General features: G+C 38.1%; 1 protein-coding gene across 1 annotated transcript in view; it reads right to left on the bottom strand.

The window, feature by feature from the left end:
• Positions 1-21,229, bottom strand: part of PCDH15 (protocadherin related 15) — a 711,887-nt gene that overhangs the window by 379,966 nt on the left and 310,692 nt on the right. Inside the window, exon 4 of the mRNA XM_075025448.1 lies at positions 6,386-6,504. Within this exon, the coding sequence (XP_074881549.1) occupies positions 6,386-6,476 (91 nt within the window). The 5' untranslated portion in view covers positions 6,477-6,504. The remainder of the gene's footprint in view (positions 1-6,385; positions 6,505-21,229) is intronic.

Here is a 21,229-nt window from a genome sequence, read left to right as displayed (position 1 = left end):
ATAAAAAAAATTAAAAAAAAACCCCACAAAAAAACCCCAAAAGTAGGTGCTTAATATTCAAACAACCCTAATGCATACACTGTGATGTGAGATATTTTCGATACCTAGCGATCACACTTTCCCACCGGTTCCCACTTGAGTCAGTTATTTCCTCAATTTCTCCCTACTGTATATTTTATCCCAAACAAGTCTACACTCCCCCACAAAAACAACCCATGTTGATTCAGCCCTTCGAGGGCCTTCTTTATCTTAAGGACAAAAAGCAATATCTACTAGCTTATATTTCAACCAAAATGAGTTTGGTTTTTTCCCCCTCCATCTACATGCTAAATTAGACTGCACTGAAAACACTAACATGTATTGCTTCAAGTTTCCCAAACAGGAAATCTTTGTCCTGCAGAGGCACTCCTGCTAGCAAGTCCTATACTCTGAGAAAAGATCCAACTAGTAGGTTAAACAAAACCCACTGAGCTGTCAGTGACAGATACATATTACACAGTGCAGATGTTAGTGGCACATCTCCTGTTCAACAGGCCAGAGTAATGAAAATTAAGAAAATGAGTCTGAAACTAGAATATTAGAAGATAACATCATACTGCTTTGATGCCAAGTCCAAATTCACCCATACTTTTGAAAAAAATAAAAAAAAAAGTTAAAAAAATCAAAATAAATCATTTCTACTTTACCATATATTACGACATAAATACTGGTTCCATACCAAATGCAAGTGGAATTCAAGCATTGACATCTTTGGATGTTATGTGATAGAGTGGTACAACAAGTCTCTGAGTCAGCTGAGGTATAGGGAGACAGGTAACAAGTGTCAAGTTGTGCTGGGGAACACCATACAGCCTTTGCAAGTCCAGCCCTTCCCCTCCTGCCCCTCAAGAACTCCCTAAAACACAACCCAAATTTGCACCAGCATTACAAGATAACATAAGGACCAAGATGGTTTCATCTCTGAGTGTATCAGTTGAGCACTTTTGTCAGTATTCTTGTTTTACAGCTAAAAATCTTCAAGTGAAACATAAGGGACTTCTCAAACCTTTTATTCATTTGTGTATAAAAAAAGGCAAAACAAGTCAACTTCAGGCTAAAAGCAGCTCCAACAAATGACTATCTTCAAAAATCCTTCCAAGATGCCATTATATTAAACAGATTGCCACAATTCACAATCCCATTAAACACTTCTGAAAATCCTAGTGACGGAATCATTTCGACTTTTGTTGGTGGACCATCAGGTTTGCTTTTGGTTTTATTTTGGTTTTAAACAGTGATCAGAATTATTTTGGTCTTTCTTTCATCTTTTAAGAGTAAAGAATAAATTACTAATACCGCCAAGTTGGCAGTTATATCCTTCATCATGGGTATCTACTTAGTCTAAATGCTGAAGACTATCATATTTGTTAATTGTCAAATGATCGTTTTTGCTGGATCAGTTTGGTGTGGCATGAAAGTGCACACAGGCAGCTTTTAAATTCAGCAGCCTTCTCTACTGACCAAAAGTTTGCTGCTAAAGTGTTTCTTCTAGTCACATAGATGGGATTAAAGAAAAAAAAAAAAGAAAGGAAGGAATTGGATCCTGGGTTTCCACCTTTCTCCTCACTGCTGCTTTTAGCTTGAGAGTTTGCCTCTGAATTTAATAGAGTAGCACTGAAAATAAGAGATTGTAGCTGACCTAATTTCACATATTGCAAGGCTATAACTGACATTTCTACTTTTACTTAAGCTAAAATATTACTACAAAAAAGAAAATAATCTTTGCAGTCTTTCTCCTGCCTGGAAAAAGAGACAACTACAGGCAGCAGAAATCATAAAACCAGATTTATTTCTTAAAACAAACAAACAAAACCCCAACAACAATAAAAAAAACCCCAACAGAACAACAAAACAAACACCAACAAACAAACCACCACCACTCATTACCCATCAACCCACAGTCTTACATTTATTCTGGCATACCATAAGATTGAGCAAAAGAATAATACAAAGAAATCATTGAAAAAAAACCTGAATGGGTTCATCAACAGTACATTGAGACTAATGTGATAACTCTAACAAAATAATTGGGGTTTTGTAATAATTTTGGTGGGTGTGTGTTTTTTTAATACAAAGGGACTACAGTAGATACAAAGTATTTGCATTTCATCAATAGATTTTACATACTCCCCACAGGAAATGGTTAAGCTGGAAAGGCTGGATTAGCATGAAAATTTTAAGTACCACCTGGAGAGAGATGGCTAAAATGAGACCACAAGCAGACTTAGTTCAGATGGTTACTTTGTCCTCAAAGGTGATAGAGTTCTCTACAAATGAGTAGTAACACAACTGAAATTTCAGCTCACTGAAATCTTGGAACAAGAAATGCAGGACACAAATTGATTAGTGGCAGAAATGGAAAAAAAAACTTGAGCACAGATTTGACATTGCTGTGCATGTCACTTAGACACCACTGACAAAAACACTGCTGTGAAAAAAAACGCCTAAAGGCCTAGCAGTTATAGATGACAATAGAAAAAGACAGAGCTGTATTACATTACAGCACAACCACCAGCCAGCAGTGCACAAAATACACTTCACTGAGTGAAGGAACTCCAACAGAGACAGCAAAGCACAGCTGGCATCGTGAAGAACTGTCAGGATGTCACCTGGACACAAAATACAAATGCCAGCAAGCATGTACAAGAAAGCAATGTAGCTGAAAGAGGGACATAGCAGGACTACCGGGATCACAAGGGGAAGGAGAATCTACTTCTCAAGGGCAGCCTACGGAAACGTGTTTGTTTAGTTTAGCAAGCAAAAACCAAAAGGGGGAATTACTGCTCTCCAAATGTTTCTTTGGCTGGACAGCAGAAACACCAGTGATGGAAATACACTACCTGAAGTGAAAGATTGCACAGGCATTATCAGCTAGCCATGAATAAATTGTCTCACTTCTAGGAGACAATGGCATTGAGCCAAACAAACAAATGAGAATCTGGGGAAGCTTTCTAATAAGTATAGGAAGAAAGCCTAACTATTTCCAAGGCAGTCCTTCATAAAGTTTTTAAGGCTACTTTGCAACATCATTAATTGCTGTGGCTGGGGAAGATTTGATGACTCAGGAGGTCAAGCAAAAACATCTGAATTAGAGAAAGTACGAGCTAATGGAGCAAAATACAGAGAGGCATGCAACTAACTAAATATGCACAGCTACAACCACGAATACAGATCATTTGCATGCTAGATGCAAAGAAAGAGGTTATAATTTCTGCCATAATTGATTTTTCCCGTTTGAATTCATGATTGTTCTGCTGTTAAAATAACTACACTGTTTTTAAATCGCAATTGCTAAAAGAATGCATCTTTTATACATTCTGTGTTAGATTACAAATTTTACTATGGCAAAGTAGAACAACTCTACCAGTCCCAGGCATGCCAAAGTACTTCTCTGCAATGATCTAAGTACAGAATATAGTTTTCTATTTGGCTGCAAGAAACATATTTCAAAGTAATTGTTTTTATAAACGTTGCCTCATTAGCTAGGTGGCATTTGTTGAGTAACCAGTACCCCACCCTGGCTTAAATTAATTTCCATAATTTTTTTTTCTCTATTATAGCATTACGGTATTTATATGAAGTACCTTGAAGATATTAGAAGTACTTTTCACTAAATTTATCCTTTCCTGAACATGGTGGGGAAAAAAATCAGTTCATTCTTGAGTTTGTATCAGGGTGTTGCATGTTCTTCAAGCAACTGCATTTCTTTTCCCCTAGTAAAGTACCAATATTCTTGGCTATGTGCATCAAATTTATATTCACTGAAAAGCAAAGCCCCCTCTGTTCAGACTACATAAGAGAACACTGTCATTAAGGATAAAACCAAGTTTGAGTTCTGTGCTAAAAAAAATGGCATGAGCCAAGACAAAAAACAAAGCAAAAAAACCCCCAACCCCAAACAAACCACACACCAACCAAAAAAACCCACACACAAAAGCAAAAACCACATTTAAAAAACCCAGAAGGAATATCAAAATGTGGCCACGCCAGCAGGGATACTTGTAAACTCATCTGAAACTGGCTTAGACAGAAAACACGAAATTTCAAGCATCTAAGTTAATGCACTGAAAGGAAGTCTGTAAAACCCCGATACTGTCCGAATACTGCCCCGAAAGTTGTGGATATTTGGAGTAGATATATTGCTAAGCCGTCCACGAAATTTAGACCTGATTAAAATATTTGTATTTTCAGGTCTTCTCTGTTTCCTAGTGACATAGTGAAATTTTTATTAGCAAGTTTTCAGAGCATTATTGCAAGCACTTAATATAAGCAGCAAATAAAAAGTCAAACTGGTGCAAGGCAATTTAAAAACCAAAAAGAAATCTAATTAGCTGCATTTCTGCTGCCATCGCTATCTGTCAGTGATGCAATTTTCACCTCCTCACAGTAACTGACAGAGTTGCACAAATTCTCTTGTACCACATGACCCCATCAGGCAACAAACAGTTATATGAACAACAGGTCACTAACTGCAGTTTACAGCCTTCTAAACTAGGGAAGTTGTTATACGTTTTCAGTCACACTATCATTAATGACAGCTTTATATATAACTGTGGACAAGTATCTTTCCCTTCCTTTAAATCACCTGTAACAAAAAAGTACAATCTGCATACTTTTTGAGATAGGGACATTAATGAACATGGACATTTGTCATGCAAGAAGTAGAAAGGACAAAAATTGAAAACTGAGGCATCTGTTTTCCTATTCTGAAATACCAAACTGTCTACCACTATACTTTCTTGGGCATCTGTGCCATGTGTTTTGCACCCTTCAGCATCATTCAAGTGTAACTAGAAATTGGTATTCAACTGAAACTCATAATGTTACTTTGATAAAAGATGTCTTTTTGGATTAATATTACAATGTTGCCTATGTGAGTGCAAACAAGATCATAGTAAAAAGTATTGCTTTGTATTTTCAGCCTACCATGAGCGCTCTCTTTTCATGACCCCAGAACGGGTATAGCCCAGTGCAGCCCTATCATCCCGCTTTCGTCCCCTCCCCTCAATTTATTCCCATTGGTCTCCAGCATCCACTTCACCCCATGCTCCTGACCATGCCAGGGGACATCCCACTGCCATGCAGCCTCTCCTCCCTCAAATCGAGCATTTTGGTGCTCAAAGACCACTTGACAACCATCACCAAGTCCAACGCTGCAAAGCATAATGGCCCCACTCCTCCACTATAACAAATGATTTAAAAGCAAGCTAATTGTATCCAAGCATAGATCAAGTATCTAAAATATGAGCAGCTCATTCGCTTCACTTCAGTCTCGAGAATGACAGCTCTAATGACAGTGTATAAAAGTGGATAAAATTAAATTAGTTTTCTTGTCTATTACAGACGTCAAATATAATGTAGGGTCAGGCTGGGGGACAGAAGGGAATAAAAGGACATTTGGAAAACAAGTAATAGAGCAAGAAAAATATACTTTCTACTTGATACCAAAAAAACTAAGAAAAATTCAAGTAGGATTGAAGACTTCTCACCAAAAAAAAAAAAATTAAAAAAAAAAATCAAAACTACTATACTTCATAACTGCCAAAACAGTTTTCTAAAAGATAATCCAGCTGAAAGAATAAGTCATAAATACGTACTAATACAGGTTACCTACATGGAAGGCACAAGTGCCACTTACAGTGAGCAACTTCATTACAGATATTCTGATATGGTACTCAGTTTTCACTTATCCCCTCATTATTCTTAAGGGTACTTAAGAACCAGTCTGTCAAACTCAGCTCTTCAACTTTTTTAAATTATTCAAAAGAATAAATCATAATCAGTTATCTAGGTCTAATTTTTTATTACTATAGATAATTGGCAGAACACATTTCTGGTATATCTTAATTAAATTCAAAAAAACGCTGTGAGGATGACCATAAGCTACTGGTGCCACATTCCAGGATTTCTGAAGTATTGTTTCTCTAGAAGACCCTCATTGTGGATCTTTTCTCAAGTTTTTGGTCAGGTATGTATACAGCCCATAAACAATTCCCTTTCAAACTCCTGTTCCAAGTGCTGTAACTGTCGATTTACAAATAAAGCAAGGTAAAGTATTAGTTCAATAAATAAGAGGAAAGAAATTTTAATGCTAGAGTCCAATACTGAATAATGATAACTTAATATTTTTATCTTGCCTGGTAAATCAACGGCTTTGTAAAATACAATCATCGGCAGATGCTTAAAGTCATGAAACATACCCAGATCTTTCTTTACTGTAACCTTTCCTTCCTACTAAGTATCAAACTACTTTATCAAGTAATAATTGGGGGGGCAGAATTAAAATGCAATCACAGAATCATCCCAGCCCTCCCACAGCTATGGCCCCCACAGCAAAAAACCTTACCTTCATCATTCTGGGCCAAACAACCTGCTAAGATAGTAGCAACTGCAATCCCTACAGCTAACCATTTCCAGAGACAAAACCGCTGTAACATTTTTTGTCAAACGTCACTCAAGGCAGATCTGAAAAAGAAAGATTTGATACACGCGTTAGTCAAGCAACCTACACAAAGGTGAGTGATTACAAACTATTTCACAGCAAACTATGGAACTACATATGGGATATATAGTCTATAACAGTGCAACATTGTTTCTGTTAAATCAAGCTAGGTTAATTCCATTGGCATCAATACATACATATGTACTCACTAACTCAATAATCACGTACACAAAGACCTCCAAGTAAAGCAAATGCAAGTTTCTTGCTTAAATCAGGTCTAATTTCCATAAAATAGAGTATTTATGTTATTCTTCCTGCTTTACCCTAATGCTTTAAAGCACTTTGGAGAAGTGACCATATCGGAGAAATTCCATTTATTGAAAGTAGCATTCAACTGCAAAAGTCAGCAGGGACCCAGTTTGCAAGACACTGCCCAGCAGAACCTCTCCCAGGAAAAACATGAGCAACCCCATAGATGGCCTTCTCTAATGAGACAGACTGTTGGTTCATGCCCAGCAAAGGAGGAAAAACAAACAAAAACTCCCACATGTACAAAAAAAAAAAAACAACCAACCCACAAAACAAAAAAAAACACCAAAGCAGCCAAACACCAAAAACAGGAGAGTACACTGGCTAAGACAGATCTGGATAAACTCCAGAGCGTATTTAGAGTGAGTAACATTAAAAAGTTATCTAAAGCTCTGGTTTATGGCTCCAGTAAAGAGAATTAGCACATTTCTGTAGCCAAGAACTGAATTATTTAAAAATATTCTTTCACATTTAAAAACATTGTGACAAATACAATGGACTTCCTAGCATGAAATGAAGAGAGACTTACAGCAGTATAAAAACAAGCTATTGTATTAAAAGGGTTTAAGTGCTGTCAATTTTCCCAAGCAAAGCACTTGACTCAGATTTCATTGCCACTTTCTGCTTATAACTTTCTATCATGGTTACAAACCACTGTATTTCATTCCCAGTCAAACAAACACACTATTACCCCCCACTTAACAGCCTCAGCATTAACACCATCTGATCCTCTGTCAGCAAGACATTGTTGAAGATGTTCTATCATTTTCCTTCCACAAATGGAGCTTATAGAAAACACAAACGTATAGACAACATCTAATTCACACACACAAAAAATCTCCTTAAGGCATAAAAATTCCTTTTAGATCACTCTCAAGAGTTATCCGAGCCACAAGGAAGCAGGGTTTCCACTAACAGAAATAGGCAACAATTTCATTAAGTACTGGACAAGCCAAGAATTTCTCTAAGACCTGAATTTATACAAAACCATATAATCTTGCAAAACATTTGGGTTAATATGAAAGAAACAGTGCTACAATCTAAACTGTTCCTCTTTAAAAAAAGAGACCAAAACAAGTATGTGTCAAGAGTTTTGGAGGAAAAACTGGGTTTTTTTTCAAGTGGATAAGGAAAGCAAAAAGATTAAAGATGAAGAGGCTTTTCCAATCTCCATCTTCATTCAGGTAGGACTCTTCCCAACCTGTTCAGCAGCAGTAGGTCACTGCAGGCAGTTAGTTGCAATAGGCAGCCAATTTCAGGAAGAACTTAAATATTATACATCAAACAAGGAGGCAGCCTATGTCTAATTGAGGCAGCAGTGCAGATGTCACGGGACTGTTCATTTTCAATTCAGCCAGACAAACGTCAGTCTTGACAAAACAGCTCAAGGTTACAGGAATTAATGAATTCAAGCCATGCAATAGTATCTATGAAACTTACAAAAGTACCCACCTTCTCCTCCCTCCTCCTTCTCCTCTTCCACTGGCACTTCTACAACAGTTTCTGCCCCTAACTCCAGCAGTGACAGCTCAAATGAGAATTTCAGACCCTTCCTAAAGGGCTTATTATTCCTATACATGTGAGGAGACCAGAACTGTTAGGAAAGATCCCACTATCCATAAAAAAAAAAACAAAAACAAACACCACCACTATTTAAAAGCTTGCTATACACAACTATGAAAAGCAAGCTTCAAGCTCATCAAGTATGTTACCAATAACTTGACAAGTATGTTACCCATAAAGAAAAAGAGCAGCTAAGTTCTTTCTCGAGGAAAAAAAAAGAAAATAAATAAATCCCTTCCTTGAGGAACCTACCAGTTTTTGCCAGTGTTGCTCAAAGTGGCTTCTTCCTCCCTTCTACTTACCAAAATGCTCATATGATTACTGCCACCTAAATTTCCACTTAGCCAATTCAAAAGTCATTCTGGATTTTGCAATGACATCTTCAAAGAACTGGAATTATTTCCACCATAATATATTCTAGTTGACTACTTTTAAATAAAGGCTGAGTGTCTCCACATTGCCCAAGCAGATTCAAATGAATCCAATGTCATCATTAGACTTTGTTATACTTCCTGGGAACTTTTGAGCATATGAACTTCTCAATATTTCAGCATTTTTTCCTCCCACATTAGGAGGGGATCCTAAAAGAATTGGGCTCTGTTGCTTTTTCAGTTTAAGCAGACAGTGTTATTACCTTAGGTGGCATTTGCTGTCAAGTGCTTCTACACCTCAAAACCAGAAACAAGTAGTTCAGGAGACTATCTTAGTTTCTTCAGGTCAGTCTAAGAAAGATCATATCCATATGTGGATTACACGTGTTATAAGACCTAGAAAGAAATGCACCTACACACTTCTGAGGTCTCTGATATTTCTTGTTACAACCCTGGGGGAAAAAAAAATAATCCAGATTTCCAATCACGATGTTCTATTTTAGGGAGTTATTCAGATCTCAGCTGACATACTGGAGTCAAGTCTACTCTGGAGAGATTCTAGGACAGAATCTTGGCAGATTTATTTTTGATTTTGACAAAATGTCAAGTAAACCACGAGGATAACAACACTGCTGCTCTAAGAATAAGCATCTCTATATGCAATTGTAATACAACAGAATAAAAATTGTCCCCCTCTTTTTCCTCCAATTTGTACCAGAAAAAACTGGTATGAAGTGTAGAAAGGAAGAATATTGTTAAGTTAAACAGATTCTGCTAACCCAGAAATAGCTCACAACAAACCACACGTTACTACAAATTCCCCAAAGGTAAACAATCTGTAAGAAATAAAGTGTTGAACTCTAGATGCACACTCTGACGGGGCAAAGGACAATTATGAATTGATGATAGAAGGAAGATCTGTTAAGTAAGAACATACAGTACGTCTACAAGACTCATTATTTTCCTGGAAAATATTCTAATGTTGCTACAGCAGAATTTTAAAGTTTGATGTTACCATGGGCAACGAGAAGTTATACACTCAAGCACAAGAAACTTTAAATGAAAAATAAAAATATAATTAAAGTTTAGGGGAATTTCACTTACTGGCATATCTACATTTTAAAAAGAAAAAAGTTTCAATAGTGTTCTCTCTGGAGCGTTTCCTGTTCGACTGTACAGCTGTACTGAGAAACAAAAATATGCACAGATTTTCCCAGAGCAGCAGCGGCAGCAGCCAATCACTGGAGATGTTTACAGTTTGACTGTGGCAAACTGGTGTAATCACACTCCAAGGAGCAATCATGTCTCCTCATCTCACTTCTGGCCTTTTTTTTTTCCTTCCCCTCTCGCCAGTGTAGCTACTGAATCAGCCAAAACGCCAACTAGTCATCAAGACATCTATATAAGAGGTACTTCAACAAATTTTAAGAGGGGATAAAAGTGAATTAAAAAAAACCCAAAACATCAAATACGAGTTATCACATCCAAGCACCTTGAATATATTTAAGGCCCAATGATATTACAGTAACCTTAAATGTTTGCTTACTTTAAGATCAGATGTTACTACAGTACTTAAAATAATGCATTCATTTGATGCTGAGGGGGGGGAAACATGGACTCAGTCAAAATAAACAGCTATGCATGGTTGGGGTTAAAAATATTTTTAAATCAGAATTGTTCTTGGTATGGAAATAAAAACTGAAGTTACAAGTTTTTTGAAATCAGGTACATGCTAACACAATCTAATGCCATGTGTTGAATGGAACTGATTCTTTATAAAAGTTAAGCTCTCAAAGATAGGCAAGGGAGAAAAAAAAAAAGTCATTGACATGGTTAGGAGATGATAACAGAGAACAAAAAACTAGTATACAAATACCCAAACCCTTGCACGTATTGGTCTCTGATAAACTCCTAAGCCAAAACTAGAGCTTAAATTGCAGCAAAACATGGTGTTTCAGTAAACACTTGAAACAACTCAATTTGAATCAGGGTGAGGGAATCTAAATTTTGGACTGAGTTCGCAGCAAGCCAGTAACTATTGGCTTTTTCAGAACAGAACTGAACTGTACACACCTGATTTCGTACAAAACATGGAATACAGTAGTGCCACACAACAAACAGTCATGTAGCAACAACTTCAAGTGTTTTCTTACCATTAGCAGCAGATCTGAAAACAACTTTGAGGCAAACACTCTATCAGGACTTCAAACACATTGTAAGAGCAGAAAGTGCATACTTGAAACCATTAAGTACACATTAATTCAGTAAACATGTAAACAAATATTTGCCATTTAATATGTACATCAAAAACAATACCTCCTATGAAACTGCTGTGGCTGGATGAATAATACAGCATTTTAAAAAAAATTATTAAATACCCATTTGTACGTATGCTATTCATTTACACAACCAGCCAGAACTCCTTCAAGCATCAGAAGTTACACATTTTGCTTAGTGGTGGTGCTCTTTGTACATTATAATTGTTATAAATCTTTAAAAGTATACATATCTTTAGAAGTATATGTAACTGAATTGTTTAAACACACGAAAAATTATAGTGGACAGTTTTATTACAAGGCTCATCTATATTATTACTGATCAGATGAATTCTTTTAAAGATTGTAGACACAAAAGCAGGGAGTCTCTGAAGTGCAGATGCTTACTCTAGAGAACTGGTGCCATAATAAATCAGAAACGTCAGCGGAAACAGGAAAAAAGTCTCTTACAGAAGCCAAAAAGGAGATGAATTTACTTTACAGTCAGACAGTGTTCCTGGCTTGGTTAAAGCTACGGTCCATTAAACTATATGTTCCAAATGTTTTATTTCTGTTGCTGAAACAATTATGTTGAACTGTCAACATAAGAAGAAAAACCTTCTAAAATATTAAACACAAGAACAGACAAAAAAAACCCCACCTCTGGTTTGTCTCAACACCGTTCTTAACTAATGTCACTTCATATGGTAGGCAGCTACAATCTGCCTTAACATATGTCCTAATCCAGTTAGGCACAGCAGAGCGCCTACCCGTTTACAGTTTTAGCTCTTCCTGGTGCCACACTTACCAAACACAGCACGGCACTGCGGCACCGACACGTACAGCAGAAGTCGGTGCTGGGACCTGACATCCACACTAAGTATCTTGGGGTGGGGGGTTACTTCTGATTAGCTGGGTCCTGAGCCCAAATCACTGGTGGAGCACATCTGGAGCACATCAGCTGGAAAGCTACAGTGCTGGAAAACACCCTCACTTGAAGCTTAACGAGAGGCAAAAAGAAAAAAAAAAGAAAAAAAAAAAAGAATTCCAGCTCACAAGCTCAGGGACCACTCCAGCTAGTTCAGGGCATCATGGAAAGCTAAATGTCAGCCCACAAACGCCCATGCCCAACCGCTGCACTTCCCGCGTGGCTGCTGAGCCCATCTCATAGCACCTACTTATGGCCAACAGAAAAGCCAGTGAGGGAAGACTTTACCATTGAATTAAAGCCATGTAAGCTATTTATGGCTCTAATTCATCTGCAAGTGTGAATAACTGTTTACTGAAGTCAAATATCTGTTTAAGTGCTTTCCTGAAGAAGAATTCAAGCATAAGCAAATATAAGCAAATATTTGGCTGAACTGGGGTTATAGTGAATAATTTACAGTGCAAATACAATTCTTCCTCCAATTTTGGATGTTCCAAAACCCAGAACACTACTACAGTTTTTATTTCACTAACACTGCTTGAGCACTTCATATGTAAATATTTCAGCCTATGGACTCTTGGATTTACTTAACCCCTATTATATTAGCTATAGTGCTTTCCTGCTACAGAATTAACACAATTGGTATGGATTTTGTTGCTCTCCTCTCTTTGAATAATATCTTCCGGTAATATGAAGATTTTTAAGATCAAGTTTCAAGATGAAACATGCTCACAACTCCATCCCCTTTTCACAGCTGCTGGATCCGTTCTTATGGATCAATTCCACATAAACAAATGTATTAAAAATAGAGTAGCATTGATGCTGCTTTTGTGGCTCTTCTGTTCTGTGCCTACCAAAGTCTTGAGTTTTTAGCCTTATTTGGAGAGAGCATTTTTAGAAAGCAAATACACAAGAACTTAAGAAAAATCTGATGGCAATTTATATGAAGATCCAAAATGTTTTCATCTGCAAGTTAAAATTTCTTAGTATATTGTCTGTATCTATGCTCAGGTAATTCATACACTCCTCCTTACCCATATCTTTTTAAGGACTACTAGTTTTAATTATTTCCTTGCCCCACTCTTTAGATGTACTCTTTTCCATGCCTTTCTTACAGAAAGGACCACTTTTCACGTGAGATGCATAGCCACTGCCACAGCAAGGTATTTCAAAGCCAAAAGAGAGCATCAGTAACAGCAAGTTACTTGCCTCTGCATTAGCTCAAAAGTAATTTAAAACTTCAGTGACAGCACTTCATCTAGGTACCGCTGACCCTGTACCTAGATGTGAAAGGTGCAATTTAAAAGTTAACAGAGTCATTTGTAATTCAATGCAGAAATTCCTAAGTTTATTTCAATACTCTGTACCCCAAAACAAAGTGGTATTTTCCTACACTCCATCACTAACAAAGTTCTTTATTTTCCATCTTCATATAGCACCTCTATATAGCAATGGTCCCAACATGCATATGGCCTGATTCACAGTAGGTGCCATCTTGAGAGCACTTTTCTAATCCCCCTGCCAGCAGAATGTACTAAAAATGCACTATATTAATACTTGATATAGCATGCTGCTAATTTCCACAGAAGAGAGAGAAGATTGCCAAGTACATGTAGGTTTGCGCAGAGGAATGTCAACTATACTACAAAAATAGAAAAAAGCTTTTATAGAATAATTCAGGTAGGGATGGAGAAGGACTTTTGTTTCCTGCTTCCATAACTAGTTGCGACTGCTTGATTTATTTTCTGTATTTTTAAAAATTAATCCAGCTATTAGATGGATTAATAATATTATAACCTCTTAATCATGGGTGGGTAAACAGGGCAGCCAATTCATTTCTGTCTGCAAATTCAATTTTTTAAATGCATTTTATAGGTACTCAGTTTCCCAGTCCCTCTACATGGACTTAACCTGTAAAACATTGTTCTCACAGAAGGCTTCAAGTGCTTAATCAAAAGAAGTTTGTAAGTTTGGGCTGCTTTACACTGTACATGCAAAACTCCTACTTTGCAGACAGTGGCTCTAGAAAGAGGAGACAAGAAAAATATCCTAAAACCCCTTACATCAGTGCCAGAAGACTTCATTTAAAAAGTAACATTAACTGCTTAACATAAAAACATTAAAAGAAATATCATTTATATTAGTGAGAAGTAGTTCAGTTCTTCAATAACCTTTGTTTTTACAAGATATGCACACAACACTTAAATTATACATTAAAGTGCAGGCTATTTTGCTGGTTAATAATGAAAATATATTTTGATATAAAAGTACAAAGGAAAAGATCGGTTTCATTGCTTTTACTGCAAGACAAGTATTGGATGATATCCCAGAAACCTCTCAATTTCTCCCTTGCCAGAGCCATTTCTCTCTAAGGATCATTCATTCACTGGGCTTACTTAATACAGGGGAGCAAATCAGAAGTTTTCTTAAACTAAGGAAGATCTTTGTATCATTGCAGTGGAAAAGAATGCTGGATTTTTGAAATCTCAAATACTTTGAAAGTTCAGGTTTTTCCCAGCTCCCACCCAAGTTCAACAAGCTAAATGATTCCCATAGGAGCAAAACACATGAGTTACAAGGAAGAAGAAAAAGCACGCTCAGACACACAACTCTTAGGTTGTGCTGCTGGGAAGCTAAATGTATGTTACTGCCCTCTGGTTAAGGAATTGGGCTCTGGCCAGGAGAGAGCTCCTGTCACGAATGGCAGCAAATAGCAAAAATAACTAAAAGCAGTGAGGTTGGAAGGCAGCCAGCTCGCCACACTGCCACCGGCCAGGAGTGCAGGAGGGACACACTGCTGCTCAGCTCCAAAAAGGACCTTCAGTCTCCAGCTGCAGCTACTGTCGCACAACATACCGAGCCCTCGTCAGGAGCGTACAAATAGTTGTATTATGCAGTACCCTTAACAAAAATGACCCAGTTAAAACAGTTCACTGAGCACCATTACAAGTATTGAATTTCTGGGTCCAGATATCTGTTCACCTTTCCCAAGATGACTGATTCTTTAAAGATGATCCTACCTTTAAACACTCATGTTAAAGTCAAAACATCCAAATCTACCCAGCTCCATCCTTAACCTTCCCATCCCTGCTTCCTGTTAAACCAGGCAGACACCACCATAGGTATGAGTCTCCTTCTGATGCCAGGAACTATTCTGTCGAGAGTCCCTCTAAGTGCTCCTTGTAGGAAAACAGTAACTGTCTCAACATCTTAAGGCTTAAAAACCAACTTGCATTATGGCAATGGAAGTGTCCAAAACTATGTTAAGTGAATTTGTTCTACTGAAGGAAGTTACATTTTCTCAAGTAGAGAGAGAGCAGCTTCTCTTCTCTGCGAGAATTTTTATTTAAATTTTGTGGAATAAATGCAAACTTGTCAAAGCAAAGTCTACTTTTCTAGAAAATGAGTGTTTCTACTTGCCTGTTAGTCATCATACATCAAAAGTAGTGTTAAATACATCCTGGATTAATTACAGGGGTTTTTTTATTAGCTCTGTTAAAATAGTTCAATGCAATGACATTTCAGAATTAACATGCACACACATAAATATACACCCATGTGCACGCTCACACTTAGCAGACATTATATTCAGCTACTTCCATGTCAAGGTGAAGACTGTGTTATTACACATTACTGAGCCAGAAGGTTTAAAAATAGCCCTCGCTTTTGAAGTTAGGACAGCTTACAAATAGTAAGGCTGATTAAGACAAATAGTTAGAGTTGTTCTATGTCTTCACTCCAAGTTACAGACTAAGGAAAAGTAAAGGAAGTTTAGAAGGTTTAGATGTGTCTTCTGTTCTAATTTCTCTGGAAATAAAATTTTCCACCTACCACTCTAAAGAAGTTTGTTCTTAAACTACCTGTAATTACTATTTATAACAAATCTTGAAAAAGAAACCCACCAAGAGGAGTCCCTGAGGGTTATCTGCAGTCCTATTTCTAATGCTACTCCCAACAATCACATTCCTAGACAGATCCCTGTGGAGACAGCACAGCTCAAGAGGCTGTCTCATACTAGAAGTTTTGCTTAACCCACAATCACAGAGAGTAACACCAAAGTCCTCTGTTGCTGCTGCTTGTTAGAGTAACTCCATCTCCTTTCATGTCACTGAGCAGGGCACTCAGCTACACACTCTCCTGCCTGAAACATCTATAAGCAGTTGCTGTTAGCAGTGGGAGAACAGCATTACAAAGTCCTCCAAAAGCTAATGCGGATCGCATTATTGTACAGATGAAGGATTCAGTTTAGCCTGCCCTTGGGATACTCCGCACCTGCCTCTCCTCATTTCTCAATAAGTCTCAGACACCTCTTCTCCCACCAGTGCCTACCTGCTATTAACCTCCAATAAATCGCTGACACTCCAAGTATGGCTTTTACCCTGCAGGCACAGCTGGCTACAGGAAAGAGTCCCTTTCTAAACTCTCCAGAGGCCAGACTCTTCAGCGTAGCTCATCATAAATTAAGCTATTTAACAAAGAATTGAGGTTTCTTTTCTAGAAAAGTGCAGTAAATAGCAAATTTCATGTTTATCAGTTCCTTGTTTATTAGGCCTCTCAATGCATTTTCAGTTACCATAATATTCTGCTACTCGCTTTTCAGCACTTAATGAATTATTTAACCCATAAGCCAAGTACACAAGGAGGCCTCAAGACATTAAACAACCTCATATATTCAATCACACAACCGTTACATTTAGACCTCTTTCATACATCACCACAGTTTTGTTGGGAAGCCTCATCAGTCTGGACAGCTGGATTTGAGTCTGCTAATCAAGTCACATGCAAGATCTCCATTTTTTTAACCACATACCTGCTGTTAATTACCCATCCTGTATTTCAAGCCCTGCATAGAATTACTTTTGCCTGTGCTCACTAGGCCTGCCCTTCACTTTCCTTCTGCTCCCATCTAGCAGCAATCCAAAGCCAAAGGAGTCGTGTCTTGTCTTCCTCTACCTTCTTCATTCTGTCAGGTGCCAGCACTGCACATCAAACTTGCTTTTCATCACCACTCCTATATGGCTTCTTCCAAAACACCAGCTCTGCTCCATGTTTTCTCATACAGCCCTCTACTCTCTAAGCCTGTCCATATCTGACATCATGTCTATCAACCCTGAAGTACTCTTTCACTCCTCCACTCCATGATTTTCCTTCCCAGTGTTTTAGGAGGATGTTAACCTTTAAAAATCCCTCTTATCACTTCTTAATAGGCAGTAAGACCATAATTAGATGCAATTAATTGTTTTGGTTATACTTTGATTGCTTTCTGAGCGTGTTGGCCATGGGGGAAAGGACACAGTTAAGTATTTGCTCATGTTTTCAGATATTTATCCTTTCCCTTTTAAAAGTCTTCACAGAAGCTGCAATCACTTCCCCTCTCTACATTTGCCCATCTCTATTTAACCATACCACCTTCTAAACCTCCTAATCATTCCAATCACCTTTTATCACTTTGGCAAGCATGTATATCCATCTCCAGAACCTCTATTTCTCCAGATAACTGTCCACTTCAGTACTGCATCATCAAGCCCCAACACTCAGCATTTTACTTTCTAGATTTCCTGGATTTTGCATATCCCTGCTTTCCTTAAACCAAAGAACAGACAGCTCTCTCACACACCGAGGTTTCTTTGGCTATTCTGAAACAGTCTCCGCATCTTTCAAGCAAATGCTTCTCTTCAAACCTTCAAGAATTTGAAAAGAGCTTATGCACACTAATGAATAGAGGAATTGATCTTGCATTTATCAGCTTCTTTGTTCAACTGCATCTGTCGGTGATTCACACGTCCTGGGGTTGGGGGGTATGTGCCGATGTATTGTGATGTTTTGATGTGCACAGGGCACTCATTCAGGGACAGCTGGCGATAGGGAGCCTACCAAAGCTGCTGTGTGCCTTCAATGGGGAAAGAGGAAAGATTCTTGCATTTCTTTAAGAAACACAGTGTCATCCATGGAAGAGCATTGCACCTCACCACAAAGTTGCATAATAGAGACAACATCACACCATCAGAAGAAAACTTTGAGGTGGACAGAACAAAACAGACACATGGGAAGTGATGCAAAACAAGGACCTCACTGCAACATATAAAATGACCCCAGCAAATTTCTTCAGTGTAAATGCAGCACGTAACTTGGAAGAGGTTAAGCAGTTTTGTTGAACACAAGACATCTAATAGTTTATTTAGATACTTAACTTATAGGTAGTGTATTAGTGATTATTTCCAGAAGACAAAAAGTAGTTCAGCCAAAACAGGTTTACAAATATTTATCTTTAACCAACTATCGAAATATTCAAGTAACATACTTAAAAGAAATCCAAGAGCACTACATACTACTAAAAAAAGAGCTTTCACAGCTCCTGTTTTAACAACACAGCAATAATGCGTCAGGGTAATACTGTAAAACAGGGCTATGTTATTCTCAAAATTCAAAAGATGTCAAAGTAAGATTGTTGAAACAATTTCCTATAACATCTCATAAAGGAAAAGACAACCTTGTTGTTTGACAGTCTTTAAACTAACAGTAACCTTACACCCACACAAGGTCATCTAGCCCCACCATTTTGTCTCTTACTGAGGCCAGCTGCAGCAGAATGGGCAAAAGTAAACAAGAAAATGCATTCCGATATGCAGACTGCATTCAAGATGTGGACAGCCCATACATGTCAACAGGCACCTGATGACATTGTCTCCCTCTCCTACTCACTTCCAGCATCCTACTTGATATTTTCATTGTTATTGAGCTGATGTTTCCATGAACTCCATGAAAAATGGCATTTAGAAGTCATTAAGCTGAGCTGGTAAAGTTGAATAGAGTCTGGAAACAGCCAGCACAACTTTGACACTCACTGACCTCCACAGAGCTTATGTAGGAGTCAACACATACTTACTAGGATATCATCACAAGTACAGTCGTGAGACAATAAACCAAGATTTAGAAACTAAGGGTGAAGATACCTCTTTTACCTGGAGTAATACAACTTGACCTAAGGTTCAACCACAGTGGCCCCAATATAAAAACTTGTTGACCCTCACAAGCAGACAAGGACACGCGAGCAGACTAGTGCCCAAGTCACTCAGGTCGAAGAAAACACATATCCAAGTTCACAACGGACAGCTAGGCAATGGCTTGCCTTATTCAAGGAAAAGTAAGTAACACCAATCCATCTTAGAAGCTGTTCTGATCACAACACTTAAAGAAGTATTTTTACTACCTAGAAATCTGACAAGAGTGAACCCGAAAGATGCCAATGCAACTGTTAACATTTCCAAACAGCAAATGGCTCAGAATCAGTAACGCGCAAAGCACAGAGTCCTACTTCACTGCTGAAGTCAGATGACAAGGAAAGGGGAACGGACTCAAGCATCGTGACTTTTCGTATAGGTGAGAGTGGGGTTCTGGACATGGTCCTGAGACACTCAGTTTGAAGCAAGAGGAAGATGCATTCATATAATTTGCATCAAAAAGATGACCTGTACAGGAATTACGGCTAAATAGTGCCAAATGAAGTGACAAGCCCACTCCTTGTGCCTTTTTCCCCCTTGCACAGGTATCCTGAGGCTGTCAGCATGATGAGGTGCAAAAAAGGCCCCAGCAGCAAGAACATTAACACAGAATTACAGAAACCATTCATCCTAAAGATCAAATTAGAGGACAGTCTTCATTTAGTATCAGAAGAGAGATACATTTCAAGGCAGGCAGGTATTTGATGGGATCAGTAGCACTCGTGGGATTAAGGGATACTTTCATGCTCCTCCCTCCGCTGTTCAATTTTTTAATTTTTTTTTAGGACCGTCTTGTATCAAAGTGTGTAGAGAGACACAGCTCTGGGATGCTTTATAAGGGAAAGCAGCCACAGCATACGAGATTAGCTGCCCAAGATGAAAGGCTGACCTGTAGGAAACAAAATTTTGATCAAATTTAGTCATAAACACAATAGAAAACTAAGAGATAACAGACCGGATGAGCTGGCCCACATGGTTTACTACTGTTGGGTGAAGGCGGTGTAGGTGTCAGTACTGGAGTCAGCGAAGTAGCACAGAATAAAGCAGCACCAACTACGAAAGTCTGCCGACTCCACAGAGTTCAGCTATGGTTATTAACAACCGCAGAGGATTGTGATCAGCTCTGTGAGGATTTAAATGCACTTAGTACCTGAGCAATAGCTTGGGAAATGAATTTCCATTTGGATAAAAATGCGCATTGGGACAAATAAGATATTCATGTATGCAAATAGGGATTCTGAATTTGTCAGCTTTTTAGCTATTTTCCCCTCAGAGGAGGCAGTATAGATATGTGCTCTAGTGTAATGGGTACTGAGCTAAAGTAAACAAAATGCTTGGGAGCATTAGAAGAGATAGAAATAGGACCTAAATTATAATGACATTATAAAGGACAATAGAAAACCCCTAGAGCATTAAACTGCTTTTGCTGCCATAATTTCAGAAAGAGACACCAGAGAAAGAAAAGGTCTCAGGAAGGACAGCTCAGCTGTCTTAAAGACACTGTGGGACCTAACCCTTCTTTCTCAAACTGTACAAGAAACCTCCCAAACCAACCTCCACCTCTGAGAGAGAAGCCCTAGGATTACTTAATCACGAGACATTACAGATATAGGCTGAAATACTGGTTACCAAAACTGCTGTAGTAACAAATTTTTCACTTGACACTGAAACGTTTCTATACTACAGGAATACAGACAGAAATAAAAGCAAGAATAAATACAAAGAAATCTTTTTCACATGAACTACACATTTGGGCTTGTTCAGGAAGTCATTAGGACAGAGCAAGCAACTGATTCTACTCCAAGTTACCTTTCCAAACAACAATATTTTTAACTATGCGGTTAAGGCAAGGATATCCTATGCTTCAGGGCTTTTGCAAACTGCCTGCAGGAGCCAAGAGAGAATACCCATGTAGTGCTATATAGCTCACTTCAGGTGCATGGTTCAGGGGCACTTTTTACTTTCTCCAAAACATGCAATAACAGGCAGAGGAATATATGCTGAACATAACAGATTAATGGCTTAATTCAGTTGCTAATTCATAGATTTGAACTTTTTTCCCCAGCTGTGTGTTATAAATTTAGTAACACATATAAAACCCATAAATGAAGTGTGAGTTTCCTCGCACTTCTTGACACCTGTTCCAAGCTGAAGCAGCTGCCTGGAGTAAGGAATTTTCTTCACCTTACCTCTTTTGCTTTGCTTGCGTCACTTGGTCCCTCAGCACACAACAGAGAAGAGAGAAAGTACCATACCTCAGCATAAAGCAGCCAGCTTTTTGAGAAACTTGGGCTTAAATCCAGCTGTTTCAACACTATCGT

The sequence above is a fragment of the Buteo buteo genome, chromosome 4 (assembly GCF_964188355.1).
Source record: "Buteo buteo chromosome 4, bButBut1.hap1.1, whole genome shotgun sequence".
NCBI classification, from domain to species: Eukaryota; Metazoa; Chordata; class Aves; order Accipitriformes; family Accipitridae; genus Buteo; species Buteo buteo.
Note: the sequence above shows the minus strand (reverse complement) of the source record. Positions and strands in the feature narration are given on the sequence as shown.